Raw genomic sequence first — 14,120 nt, forward strand, 5'->3', positions numbered from 1 at the left:
ATTCCGTGGGTGAGTAGTTAAGTAAATAATACATCCATACCACAAAATACTACTAAACAATAAAAAGGAATGAGTTATTGATACATGTAACAATTTGGATGAACCTAAAAAAAAAAGCCATAGGTTACATGATGTGTGATTCCATTTATGAGCACTCTTGAAATAACAAAATTACGGAGATAGATAACAGATTAGTATTTTCTCGGAGTTAAGGATGGGGGAAGAGAGTGGGTATGACAACAAAGAAGCTGCTTGAAGAAGCTTGTATTGATGCTAGAGTTCTGTGTCTTAAATTGCGGTCATAGTTATATGAAGCTATAAATATGATAAACTTGCCAAAAGCATATATACATACAGACACATACACACAAATAAGTACATGTATAACTGGTAAAGTGCTAATAAGCTCCATGGATTGTACCGAAGTCAGATGCACATTTTTAATACTGTACTCTTGTTGTACAAGATGTTAACATTTGCAGGGGTTATTAAGTGAATGGTGTATAGGACCTCACTGTACATTCTTTTGCAACTACCTGTGAATTGATAATTGTTTCATATTGAAAAGTTGAAAAGTTTCTTGCAGCCTGACTCATACATTTTCTGGGTTGAGAAAGGTATTTAACTATCTTGGTTTTTAATAAAAGGCAATTTTTACAGCCTTCATCTTCCAACTCTGTTGAGTTTAAAGATTTCATATTACTATTCACATCATCTTCACAAAGAAGCTTTATGGAAGCAGAATGTGTATCCCAGCTTTGGCATGAAGCAACTTGCCTGCAACGTCACGAACCCAGCCTTTAGAAGACTGGTGAGGAAAATTTGGCCTTTGAGCATACTCAGCTGCCAGAAAAGACTTCAACCATAGAGAAACAGAATAATACCATTGTTGCTAAGTGTTTTTTTGGTCAGCATTAGAGTGGAGTGATGACACAACTGTTAATCAGTGCTGAAATTGGCGGATTATGGGATACAGGTTGTCATATTTTTATGGTAACTATGCTTTTACTTGAAAAACCTAGATAAATTATTTTTTTCAGTTAAGACCTTTTTACATTACAGGAAATAAATATTAACATGGAAAACAACTTCAATACTGAGTCATCATCTACTTTTACTCTTCAAAGTTCTTCAGAGACATTGTTTTCTATTCAGCTGTTAGATTTCAAAACAAGTTTACTGGAAGCATTAGAAGAATTGCGTATGAGAAGGGTAAGCTCCTTTTTAAAATGCTTTTGTTAAATAAGAAAACTTGATTTTGTTTAGTTTATTGTTTTTTAAAGAATAAAAAAGACATAAAAATCCCTCTTGTTTAGAAATAAAATATATAGTCCAATTAATGAAGTAAAAGAGAATAGGACAGATTAAGTCAATGATCAGGGAATGGGAAATAAGATTTTGGAAACTAAAGCACAAAATAAAAGAGGGGTTTTCAGATTAAGTACCTGATAACTCAACTAGTATTTATTGAATCCCTGGGAGTGCACAGATAGCACCCTCTTTAGACACATGGCTGATGAAAAAGAATCACTCTTGGGGAGATTACATTTTTGTTAAGGTTATTATACAGATGCCTATGAAATGATTAAATAATGAAACAAAGCAGTGTATGATTAAGTGACAAAATAAATGTATGTAGTAAATATTCTGGGTTAAAAGAATCAAATATCTTTATTTTAAAAAGTGGCAACTGGGATTTTTTCTTAAAGCATATGTCTAATATAAAATTGTAAAAGACGAGGCAGGAGTTCGAGACCAGCCTGGCTAACATGGTGAAATGCTGTCTCTATTAAAAATAAAAAAAAATTGGCTGGATGTGGTGGCACATGCTTGTAGTCCCAGCTGCTGAGTCGCAAGAATTGCTTGAACCCAGGAGGTGGAGGTTGCAATGAGCCAGGATCACGCCACTGAACTCCAGCCTAGGTGATGGAACAAAACTTTGTCTCGGCCGGGCGCGGTGGCTCAAGCCTGTAATCCCAGCACTTTGGGAGGCCGAGATGGGCGGATCACGAGGTCAGGAGATCGAGACCATCCTGGCGAACACAGTGAAACCCCGTCTCTACTAAGAAATACAAAAAATAGCCGGGCGAGATGGCGGGCGCCTGTAGTCCCAGCTACTCGGGAGGCTGAGGCCGGAGAATGGCGTGAACCCGGGAGGCGGAGCCTGCAGTGAGCTGAGATCCGGCCACTGCACTCCAGCCTGGGCTACAGAGCGAGACTCCGTCTCAAAAAAAAAAAAAAAAAAAAAAAAAAAAATTTTTTCTAAAAAAAAAAAAAAAAAAAAAAAAGTAAAAAATGTTGGTTTCAGCAGGATATCTATATTGTGCAAATCCCCTTAAAAAGCATTTTATTTCTGAGACTTGTATGGGTCTAAATTTTAACTCTATATAGGATAGACTGAACTTGGAAGATTCTGGAGAGAAAAAAATAAACCATGTAACTATTGCAATAATGATATAGAAATGAGTTTACTAGGATGTATATATGACCATGAAGATAGAATAGAAGAGGCAGAAAGAAGAATCAATATAATTTACTGACTTTCTGAAAATAAACTATAAATGAGAGAAAAAGAGATGAAACAACATTTTTATTATATAATAATATGAATATTGTTCTAGGATTTAAAAATATTGAAATTTATTGTTACAATAAGAAAATTTAAATACCATGGTGTTGATCCTATTTAAAGTTACTTATTAGTGTAATAAAAGCCTGTTTTAAGATGAAATTCTGCTAAAAATAGTATTTTGGATAAGTATTATAAAAAACTGTTTTTTAAAATTAGCTTAAAATGTTCTTTCCTAAGTGAAACAACTTCTGGTCACCATTTAAAACAATATTCTGTTTTATTATGTTTTAAATTTTATACTTTGGTCTGTTTATATTTCCAACTTAAAAAATATGCTTCTTTTAAAAAGCTTCTGAAAAATTTCAGGTTAGAAAAGGAATAGTGGTTTTTTTTCCTTCTTTTTCTTTTATTACCCAAGAAAGCTTTATTTTAAAATTTAGCTTTCAAACTCTGTGCTTGTGCCTTCAACACTTTCACAAGGATTTTCTGCTCCTTGATGAAGAAAGCATGTTTGAGCCTGTCATGGACACAATTAGCACACGTGGAACCACGATAGGCTCTGCTGACACGTTTTTTCAGGACAACCTCATAAGAACTTTAGGTCTCACATAACAAACTCCTTGAAGTCTACTTGGAGGCATGCCACATGGAGATTTTGGTGCTTTCCCAACCTTCTTGGTGTAAAGGTAAACAATTCTATTACCAGGGGTTTGGGACAAACTCGTTTTGTTAGAGGCTGTATTGTAGGAAAGCCCATGATGATGCGTCAAATGCTGGACCATTTTGAGTGCCTCTAAGATGCCATCCCTGGATGAAGAGGAACAATGTTTTTAATAATCAAATGTAAAAGTACATAATACTAACAATGAAATTCCTCATTGAAAAGAGAGCTTTCTTCTTAAAAAGGGGAAAAAACTCCCTTACTTTCATTAGAAAAAGACAGTTACTGGTTTTCACATTTACCCTGATGGCAGTACTTTTCCTGCATTCCTAGATTTTCCCCCTAACATTTTAGGAAAATTTCAAATGTACATAATAGTTGAAAGAACTTCACAGTGAGCACCCGTCCACCCATTGTGGTAGACAGAATATGGCACCCAAGCATGTTCATGTCCTAATTTCAAGAACCTGTGAATATGTTACCTTATATGGCAAAAGGAATTTTGTAGGTGTAATTAAGCATTTTGAGATGGAGGGATTATGCTTGATTATTCGAGTGGGTCAAGAGTACTCATAAGCATTCTTACAAGAGGGAGACAGGGGAATCAGAGTCCGAGAAAGAGATGTGATAGTGGAAGTAGATGTTATAGTCAAAGAGAAAGAGATTGGAAGGTGTTATGCTGCTGGCTTTGAAGATGGAGGAAATTGCTATGAGCCAAGGAACATATGTAAGTGGAAGCTGGAAGAGGCAAGGAAATGGATTCTCCCCCAGAGACTATAGAAGGTATGCAGCCCTGCAGATACCTTGGACTTCTGACCTCCAGAACTGCAACAGAATAAATTTGAGTTGTTTTAAGCCACTAAGTTTGTTATTTGTTACAGTAGTAATAGGAACCTAATATACCTACTACCCAGATTCTATACTTGATCTCATAGTATATCTGTCTGTCATTGGTCTTATTTTTGGGATTCATTTCCAAATAAGTTGGAAATTATATGCTTCAGTATGTATATTATTAACTAGATTTTAATATTTGTTTATTTTTTCTTTCAATATGAAATTTATGTAGAATAAAATTCTTCACCCCTTTTCATCCAGAGGCAGCCCCTGTTCTAATTTTTTTTCCCTATAGATTAGTATATCTCTGGTCTAGATTTTCATATAAGGGGAATCATTCAGTATATATTATTTTGTGTAGGGTTTTTTTTTACTCAGTGTAGTATTTTTGAGATTTATTCTTGTCGTGTGTGTTTGTAGTCAGTTTGTTTTTATCATTGAGTAGTATCTATAATGTAAACGTCAAGGTTTGTTGTTTTCATTAACATAGTTATGGATACCTAAGTGGTTTCCAGCTGTTGGTTTTTATGAAAACAGTTGCTATTCATATTGCTGTGCATATTCTTGTACCAGACATTTTGCAGGTATGTGTGACAAGTAAGCAAGAACAGATCTTATTCAGGAACTACTTATGAGATACTGATTTTGTCTCATGCCCTCCCAAATCTTTATCGCAAATTTTTAATACTTCTCCTTGGTAGTTTCTGAAGAGATCTTTTTATTTAGCATTTAAAACAGAGTGCAAAAAGATTAAGATACAATTAAAAATGAATAATTACATTTAGTTTTTAAAGATAAAATAGTAGAATTCAAACACTGATCCACAGTTACCATTAAGCCTGGATGGGACTGATTCTTAGGTCCTTGTATCATTCAGAAGATATAAAGATACTGACCAACTACAGATGTTCTTCAGTTAAGTAGGAATATTAAAATGTTAAGGGTAATTGCTAAACAAATAGAAATTGGCTTTATATCTTCCCAAATGGTAGAGAGAAAATTAAATTGTCTTGGACTTGATGTTGTAAATAACCTTTAAAAGGACATATATATATATATATATATATATTTTTTTTTTTTTTTTTTGAGATGGAATCTTGCTCTATCACCCAGACTGGAATGTAGTGGCATGATCTCAGCTCACTGCAACCTCCGCCTCTCGGGTTCAAGCGATTCTCCTGCCTTAGCCTCCTGAGCAGCTGGGATTACAGGCGTGCATCACCACGCTCGGCTAATTTTTGTATTTTTAGTAGAGACAGGGTTTCACCATGTTGACCAGGCTGATCTTGATCTCCTGACCTCGTGATCCAGCCACCTCAGACTCCCAAAGTGCTGGGATTATATGGGTGAGCCACCTTGCCTGGCCTCTAAAAGGATAATTTAAGGTCTTAATTATTTTCCTAAGCCTTTATCCAGAGAAAAAATGTTGAAGCCGGCTGGCCACGGTGGCTCACACCTATAATCCCAGCACTTTGGGAGGCTGAGATGGGTGGATCACTTGAGGCCAGGAGTTCAAGTCCAGCCTGGCCAACATCCCATCTCTACTAAAAATACAGAAATTAGCTGGGCGGGGTGATGGGTGCCTGTAATCCCAGCTACATGGGAGGTTGAGGCAGGAGAATCGCTTAAATCTGGGAGGCAGAGGTTGCAGTGAGCCAAGACCACGCTACTATACTCCAGCCTGGGCGACAGAGTGAGATTCTGTCTCAAAAGAAAAGAAAAAAAAAGTTGAAGCCATCTTCTGTGTACTCCGGAAACTGGTCCAGCTAATTCACATTCCTCTAATTCAATGCTAAAAAGTCTGTTAATGGTAAACTCTTTTAGACTTTCCTTTTTCCAGAAAATGTCTTTATTTTGCCATGAAATTGTAGATTACATTTGTGTTCTGTCAGTATTTTAAAGAGATTTTATTGAGTTCTTTTGCTGCTATTTAGAAGTTTTCCTCTGTAGGTAATTCATCATTTCTATTCGCTCTTAAGATTTGTTTGTCATTGATGATCTTTATTTTTAATGTGTCTAGGTGTGGATTTATCTATATTTTTAGAGACTCATTTTGATACCTGAATGTTACAAAAAACTTCAGCTGTGATTTTTTTTGAGTATTGCCCCTTATTTTCTCTATTATCTTTTTCTTGAAACCCCAATAGACAGCATATTGGCCCATGTCATCTTATCCTTTTTGACTCTTAACTCTCTTATATTTCTTCCTATTTGCCTCTCTGTACTGAGTTCTGTGTAATTCATTGTGGTGTTTTCTAATTATCTCTTCAGATGTTTTTACCTGCTATCTAACCTTCCTCAGAGTTTTTAATTTCAATGATTACCTTTTTCATTTCTAGAGTTTCCTTCAAAGAATCCCCAAATTTAATACAGTGCTAATCAAAACCTAATGCAGTGTTTTTTAGAGCTTGGTAGGATGATTCTAAAGTTATATATGTAAGAAAAATACATGAGGATAGCCAATAACATTTTCAAAAGAGAAGAGTGAAGTACTACTTGCTCTATCAGATATTAAACCATGTTCAAATGCTGTAATAATTTAAAATGTGACATAGTTGCAGGAATAAATAAATCATTAAAAAGATAAGTCAATTCAATGGGTGAAAAGAACAATAGTAAGTGGTATTTGGAGCATTCATACATACCTTATACACAAAAATAAAACCCAGGGCTGGGTCTGGTATCTCATACCTGTAATCCTGTGGTAGGCTGAGGTGGGAGGATCACTTGAAGCCAGGAGTTTGAAAACAACCTGGGCAACATGGTTGTTTTCAACAAAAAACTTAAGAAATTTTAGTTGGGACCCGGGCATGGTGGCTCACACCTGCAGTCCTAACACTTTGGGAGGCCGAGGTAGGCGGATCACCTGAGGTCAGGAGTTTGAAACCAGCCTGGCCAACATGGTGAAACCCCATCTCTGCTAAAAATACAAAAAATTAGCTGGGCATGGTGGTGGGTGCTTGTAATCCCAGCTACTCAGGAGGATGAGACAGGAGAATCACTTGAACCCAGGAAGCGGAGGTTGCAGTGAGCCAAGATCACGTCACTGCACTCCAGCCTGGGCTACAGAGTGAGACTCTATCTCAAAATTTTAGCTGGGTGTGGTGGTACATGCTTGTATTCCCAGCTACTTGGGAGGCTGAGGTAGGAGGATCACTTGGGCCCAGAAGATCAAGGCTGCAGTGAGCTGTGTTTGTGTCACTGCACTGCAGCCTGGGTGACACAGCAAAAGCTTGTCTCAAAAAAAAAAAAAAAAAAAAAAAAAAAGAAAAGAAAACTAAAACTCAATGCAAAGAAGAAAACCATACAAATACTAGAAAATATAAGAAACAAGTTTTATATTCTTGGGAATAGAGATTATCCTTCATAAAGGAAAAGATGGCTGGATATGATGGCTAGATTCTTAGCTTTTACAGGATAATAGCCATCATAAAGTTAAAAAAAAGTGACTGGCCAGGCACAGTGGCTCATACCTGTGTAATTCCAGTGCTTTGGGAGGCTGAGGTGGGAGGATCAATCACTTGAGGCCAGGAGTTCGAGACCAGCCTGGACAACATAATGAGACCCTTTATCTACAAGAAAAAATTTTAATTAGTTGGACATGATGGCGTGTATCCATAGTCCTAGCTACTTGGGCAGGAGGCAGAGGCAGGAGGATCACTTAATCCCAGGAGTTCAGGGTTACAGTGAGCTGTGATTATACCACTGCAGTCCAGCATGGGTGACAAGCAAGACTTAGTCTCTTAAAAAACAAAGTGATGGAGAGAAAATATTTGCAACATGCAAAATAATAAAAAAATCAATATCTTATTTACAAAATATTCCAAATCAAAACAACCCAACAGAAGAATGAACAGAATGAAGAAATACAAGTAATCATAAAATGTACAAAAGTATGCTTAACTTTACTACTAATAAAATAAATGCAGATTAAAACAAAAATGAGATAATCAGTTTTTGATTCCCAGATTGGAAAAATACTAAAAAGATTGATAATTTCCAGCATTGGCTGGAGTTTTCAGGAATGAGTACTACTGTATTTTTTCCTTTTTGATGTAAATTAATATAGATAATGGATAGAAATTCAGTTTTATCTGTTTAAATTGGAATTTAAAATTTCATGTTCATTAAGTCTGAGCAGTTTATATTTTTATCTATGATAATTTTTTGTGTGAGCTTACTTGGGCAAATATTTTGCTACAGTGATATTTACTATATTGTTGTAATGGGAAAAGTTATAAGCAGTCTAAATATCTGTGAACAGCCAGTAAATAAATGATGCTGTTATATTTGTGGCTCCCAATGAACCATACTTCATGTCCTTAAGTAGACCACTCCTACATTAACTTGGTCATGTGACTTTCTTGGCCAACGAAACATTAGCAATCATGTTACTAAGCAGAGGCTTCATAAGTACTCGCACATTGGGGCTTTTTCTCTTAGAACACATCCTCTTGGAAGCCAGAGCTATGTCATAAAGTTCAAAATAGATTATTTAATGATCAGAAGCTACATGGGGAAAGACACTGGAGTGTAAGCAGAAGTCACTGTCATCCCAGCCCTAGCCAAGCTACCATATAAATGCTTCTGCAAGAATGACCATAGCATGTGAAACAGAACTGTCTTGCTAAGCCCGATCATTGTACAGAATTGTGAGACCTAATAAAATATTGTTTTAAATTACTAAGTTTTGAGGGTGGGGGCAAGATGGCCAAATAGAAGATTCTACCAATTGTCCTCCCTGCAGGAACACCAAATTTGACAACTATCTATACAAAAAAGCACCTTCATAAGGACCAAAAATCAAGTGAGTGGTCATAGTACTTGGTTTTAGCTTCATATTGCTGAAAGAGGTACTGAAGAGAGTAGGAAAGACAGTCTTGAATCTCCAACTCCACCTCTCCCCCAGCCCCTGCACTGGCCACATGATGTGGAGAAAATCTGTGCGGTTAAAGGAAAGTGCAGGAATTGTGGGAACTCAGTGCTCCCAACACCAGGCAGAACTCAGCCGGTGCCCATGGAGAGTGCATTCAGACCAGCCCTCGCCAGAGGCGAATAGCCCATCCCAGTGGTTTGAACTTGAGTTTCAGCAAGCCTTGCCGCTGGGGGGGTTCCAAATAATGCCAATCTAGGCCACAAGAACTACACTTCCTAGGCAAGTACTAGTGTTGTACTGGTCTCAGAGCCAGTGGACTTGGACTGGTCTCGGAGCCAGTGGAGATGGCGTGCGACCCAGTGACACACCAGTCGGACTGGCAAAGGGAGTGCTTACGCCACCCCTCCCTCAACCCCAGGCAGTGCAGGGTACAGCTCCCAAAGAGACTCCTTCCTGCTTGAAGAGAGAAGAGGGAAGAGGTAAGAGGATTTTATTTTGCAACTTGGATACCAGCTAAGCCACAGTAGGATAGGGCACTGGGCAGAATCATCAGGCTCCCATTCCAGGCCCTAACTCCCAGACAACATTTCTAGACACACCCTGGATTAGACAGGAAACCTGCTGCCTTGAAGGGAAGGATTCAGTTCTGGCAGGATTCACTACCTGCTGACTTAAGAGCCCTTGGGCACTGAATAATCAGTAGCAATAACCAAGTAGTACATGCTATGGGCCTTGAGTTAGATTCAGACATGCAGGCTTCAGGTGTGACCCAGCATATTCACAGCTGTGGTGGCTATGAGGAGAGACCCCTTCCACTTGAGAAAAGGAGGGGGAAGAATAAAGGGAACTTCGTCTTGCAGCTTAGGTACCAGCTTGGCCACAGTGGGGAAGAGCACCAAGTGGGCTCTAGGGGTTCCCGATTCCAGGCTTTGGCTCATGGACAGCAACTCTGGACCTACCCTGGGACAGAGGGGAGCCCACTGTCCTGAAGGGTGAGTCCTGGCCTGGACTTGGGCCTTAAGTGAACATCAGTGGTACCCTATAAATACTCCCCATTGGCTGTGGTGGTGGTGGCCGTGGGGAAAGATTCCTCTGCCTTGGGAAAGGTGAGGGAAGAGTGAGAAGAATCTTGTCTTGTGGTTTTGGTATCAGCTTAGCCACAGTGGAATAGAGCACCAGGTGGATTCCTTAGGTTTCTGACTCGGCCCTGGCTCCTGGATGGCATGAACCTGCCTAGAGCTCAGGGACACTCACTTCCCTGCAAAGAAGGATACAAGACTGGCTGGTTTTGCCACCTGGTGATTGTAGATCCCTAGGGCCTTGAGTGAACACTGGTGGTAGTCAGATAGTGGCTATAGCAGGCCTTGAGTAAGACCCAGTGCTGTACTGGGTTCAGGTCTGATCCAGTGCAGTCCCAGTGGTGGAGGTTACAGGGGTGCTTGTGTCACCTGTCCCCCACCTCCAGGAGGCTCAGCACAGAGAGATAATCCATTTATTTGGTAGAAATTAAAAGTAGAGGCCATGAGCGGTGGCTCACACCTGTAATCCCAGCACTTTGGGAGGCCGAGGTGGGCGGATCACGAGGTCAGGAGTTTGAGACCAGCCTGGCCAACATGATGAAACCCCTTCTCTACTAAAAATACAAAAAATTAGCCGGGGGTGGTGGTGGGCGCTTGTAATCCCAGCTACTCAGGAGGCTGAGGCAGGAGAATGGCTTGAACCTGGGAGGTGGAGGTTGCAGTGAGCCAAAATTGTGCCATTGCACTCCAGTCTGGGCAAGAGAGCAAGACTCCATCTCAAAAAAAAAACAAAAAAAAACAAAAAAAAGTAAGGGGAGAGAATGAGTCCCTGCTTAGTAAGTCCGATAATTCTTCTGGATCTTATCCAAGACCACCAAGGCATTACTTCTATGAGTCTGCAAGAACTACATCATTACTGGGCTTGTGGTGCCCCCTAGTGCAAATACAGCTGCAGTGACAAAAAACTTCAATCACAACACTCAAGTCCCTTCAAATACCTGGAAACCCTTCCCAAGGATAGGTCCACACAAGGTCAGACTGCGAAGACTACAAAAAATACCAAACTCTTCAATGCCCAGACACTGACGAACACTCACAAGTATCAAGACCATCCAGAAAACATACCTCACCAAACAAATAAGGCACCAGGGACCAGTCCCGGAGAAACAGAGACATGTGAACTCTCAGAGAAGTCAAAATAGCTGTTTTGAGGAAGCTCAAAGAAATTCAGGATAACACAGAGAAGGAATTTAAAATTCTGTCAAATAGATTTAATAAAGAGATAGAAATAATTTAAAAAGAGTCAAGCAGAAATTCTGGAATTGAAAAATGCAATTAACATACTGAAGAATGCATCAGAGTCTCATAATAGCAGAATTGATTGAGCAGAAGAAAGAATTAGTGAGCTTGAAGACAGGCTGTTTGAAAATATACAGTCGAGCTGGGCGCAGTGGCTCACGCCTGTAATCCCAGCACTTTGGGAGGCCGAGGCGGGCAGATCACAAGGTCAGGAGATCGAGACCACAGTGAAACCCCATCTCTACTAAAAATACAAAAAATTAGCCGGGCGCGGTGGTGGGCGCCTGTAGTCCCAGCTACTCAGGAGGCTGAGGCAGGAGAATGGCGTGAACCCGGGAGGCGGAGCTTGCAGTGAGCCAAGATCGCGCCACTGCACTCCAGCCTGGGCGACAACGCGAGACTCCATCTCAAAAAAAAAAAAAAAAAAAAAAAAAAAAAAAGAAAATATACAGTCGAAGGAGACAAAAGAAAAAAGAAAGCCTCAAAATCTATCTACAAAATCGCAAAAATAGCCTCAAAAGGGCAAATCTAAGCATTTTTGGCCTTAAAGAGGAGGTAGAGAAAGAGATGAGTGGAAAGTTTATTCAATGGGATGACAGAGAACTTCCCAAACCTATAGAAAAATATCAATATTCAAGTACAAGAAGGTTATAGAAAACCAAGCAGATGTAACCCAAAGAAGACTACCTTGAGGCATTTAATAATAATATTCCCAAAGATCAAGGATAAAGATCCTAAAAGCATCAAGATAAAAGAAACAAATAACATACAATGGAGCTCCAAAACATCTGGCAGCAGACTTTTCAGTGGAAGCCTTACAGGCCAGGATATATTTACAGTGCTGAAGGAAAAAAACTTTTACCCTAGAATAGTATATACAGTGAAAATATCCTTCAAACATGAAGGAGAAATAAAGACTTACCCAGATAAACAAAAGCTGAGGGATTTCATTAACACCAGACCTGTCCTATAAGAAATGCTAAAGAGAGGTCTACAATCTGAAAGAAAAGGATGTTAATCAGCGATAAGAAATCATCTGAAGGTACAAAACTCACTGGTAATAGTAGGTACACAGAAAAACACAGAATATTATAACACTGTAAGTGTGATGTGTAAAATACTCATAAGTAGAAAAATGAAAAGATGAACCAATCAAAAATAATAACTACAGCTTTTCAAGACATAGTATATAAGATATGAATGGAAACAACAAAAATGTAAAAAGTGAAGAGACAGTTAAATTACTGAGTTTTTATAAGTTTTCTTTTTGCTTGATTGGTAATTAGCTTGTTTGTTTATGCAATCAGTGTTAATTTGTTATCACTTTAAAACAGTGGGTTAAAGATAGTATTTGCAAGCCTAATGGTAACCTCAAATCGAAAACTGTACAAGAGATGCACAAAAATAAAAAGCAAGGAATTAAAAAATACCGCTAGATAGAATCATCTTCACTGAAAGAGAGACAGGAAGGAAGAAAACAGGAAAACCACAAAACAACCAGAAAAAAAATAACAAAAATGACAAGAGATAGTCCTCACTTATCAATAATAACATTGAATGTAAATGGACTAAATTCTGCAATAAGAACATATAGAGTGGGTCGCTTCCAAGATGGCTGAATAGGAACAACTCCAGTCTACAGCTCCCAGAGAGACCGATGCAGAAGACGGGTGATTTCTGCATTTCCAACTGAGGTCCCTGGTTTATCTCGTTGGGACTGGTTGGACAGTGGGTGCAGCCCACAGAGGGTGAGCCGAAGCGGGACAGGGTGTCGCCTCACCCGGGAAGTGCAAGGGGTCAGGGGATTTCCCTTTCCTAGCCAAGGGAAGCCCTGATTGCCTGTACCTGGAGGAGCAGTACACTTCTGTGCAAATGCTGTGCTTTTCCCACGGCCTTCGCATCTGGCTGACCAGGAGATTCCCTCCTGTGCCTGTCTTGGCAGGTCCCATGCCCATGGAGCCCAGCAGTCTGAGATCGACCTAGGATGCTGAAATTTGACAGAGGGAGGGGCATCTGCCATTGCTGAGGCTTGAGTAGGCGGTTCTATACTCACAGTGTAAACAAAGCAGCAGCGAAGCTTGAACTGGGCAGAGCCCACTGCAGCTCAGCAAGGCCTACTGCCTCTCTAGATTCCACCTCTGGGGGCAGGGCATATCTGAACAAAAGGCAGCAGACAGCTTCTCCAGACTTAAACATCCCTGCCTGACAGCTCTGAAGAGAACAGTGGTTCTCCCAGCACAGCGTTTGAACTCCAATAACAGACAGACTGCCTCCTCAAATGGGTCCCTGACCCCCTTTAGCCTGACTGGGAGATACCTCCCAGTAGGGGCCAACAGACACCCCATATAGGTGGGTGCCCCTCTGGGATGAAGTTCCAGAGGAAGGATCAGGGAGCACTATTTGCTGTTCTGCAGCCTCCACTGGTGATACCCAGGCAAACAGGGTCTGGAGTGGACCTCCAGCAAACTCCAACAGACCTGCAGCTGAGGGGCCAGTCTGTTAGAAGGAAAACTAACAAACAGAAAGGAATAGCATCAACATCAACAAAAAGGACATCCACACCAAAACCGCATCCATAGGTCACCAACATCAAAGACCAAAAGTAGATAAAACTGCAAAGACGGGGAGAAACCAGACCAGAAAGGCTGAAAATTCCAAAAACCAGAATGCCTCTTCTCTTCCAAAGGAAGACTGTTCCTCGCCAACAAGAGAACAAAACTGGACAGAGAATGAATTTGACGAGTTGATAGAAGTAGGCTTCAGAAGGCCAGTAATAATAAACTTCTCCAAGCTAAAGGAGCATGTTCTGATGCATTGCAAAGAAGCTAAAAACCTTGAAAAAAGGTTAGACAAATG

At 39.8% G+C, this 14,120-nt stretch overlaps 1 protein-coding gene and 1 pseudogene across 2 annotated transcripts in view; one reads left to right on the top strand and one right to left on the bottom strand.

Annotated features, from left to right (window-relative positions):
- The window catches only part of CCDC73 (coiled-coil domain containing 73), a 167,713-nt gene that overhangs the window by 27,656 nt on the left and 125,937 nt on the right, over positions 1-14,120 (top strand). For both annotated transcript variants that reach the window (XM_025355520.1, XM_025355521.1), the window contains exon 2: positions 1,063-1,212. In XM_025355520.1, coding sequence (XP_025211305.1) covers positions 1,078-1,212 — 135 coding nt within the window. In that variant the 5' untranslated portion in view covers positions 1,063-1,077. The remainder of the gene's footprint in view (positions 1-1,062; positions 1,213-14,120) is intronic.
- Positions 3,002-3,354, bottom strand: LOC112607231 (annotated as a pseudogene).

Source organism: Theropithecus gelada, chromosome 14, assembly GCF_003255815.1.
Source record: "Theropithecus gelada isolate Dixy chromosome 14, Tgel_1.0, whole genome shotgun sequence".
Taxonomy (NCBI): Eukaryota; Metazoa; Chordata; class Mammalia; order Primates; family Cercopithecidae; genus Theropithecus; species Theropithecus gelada.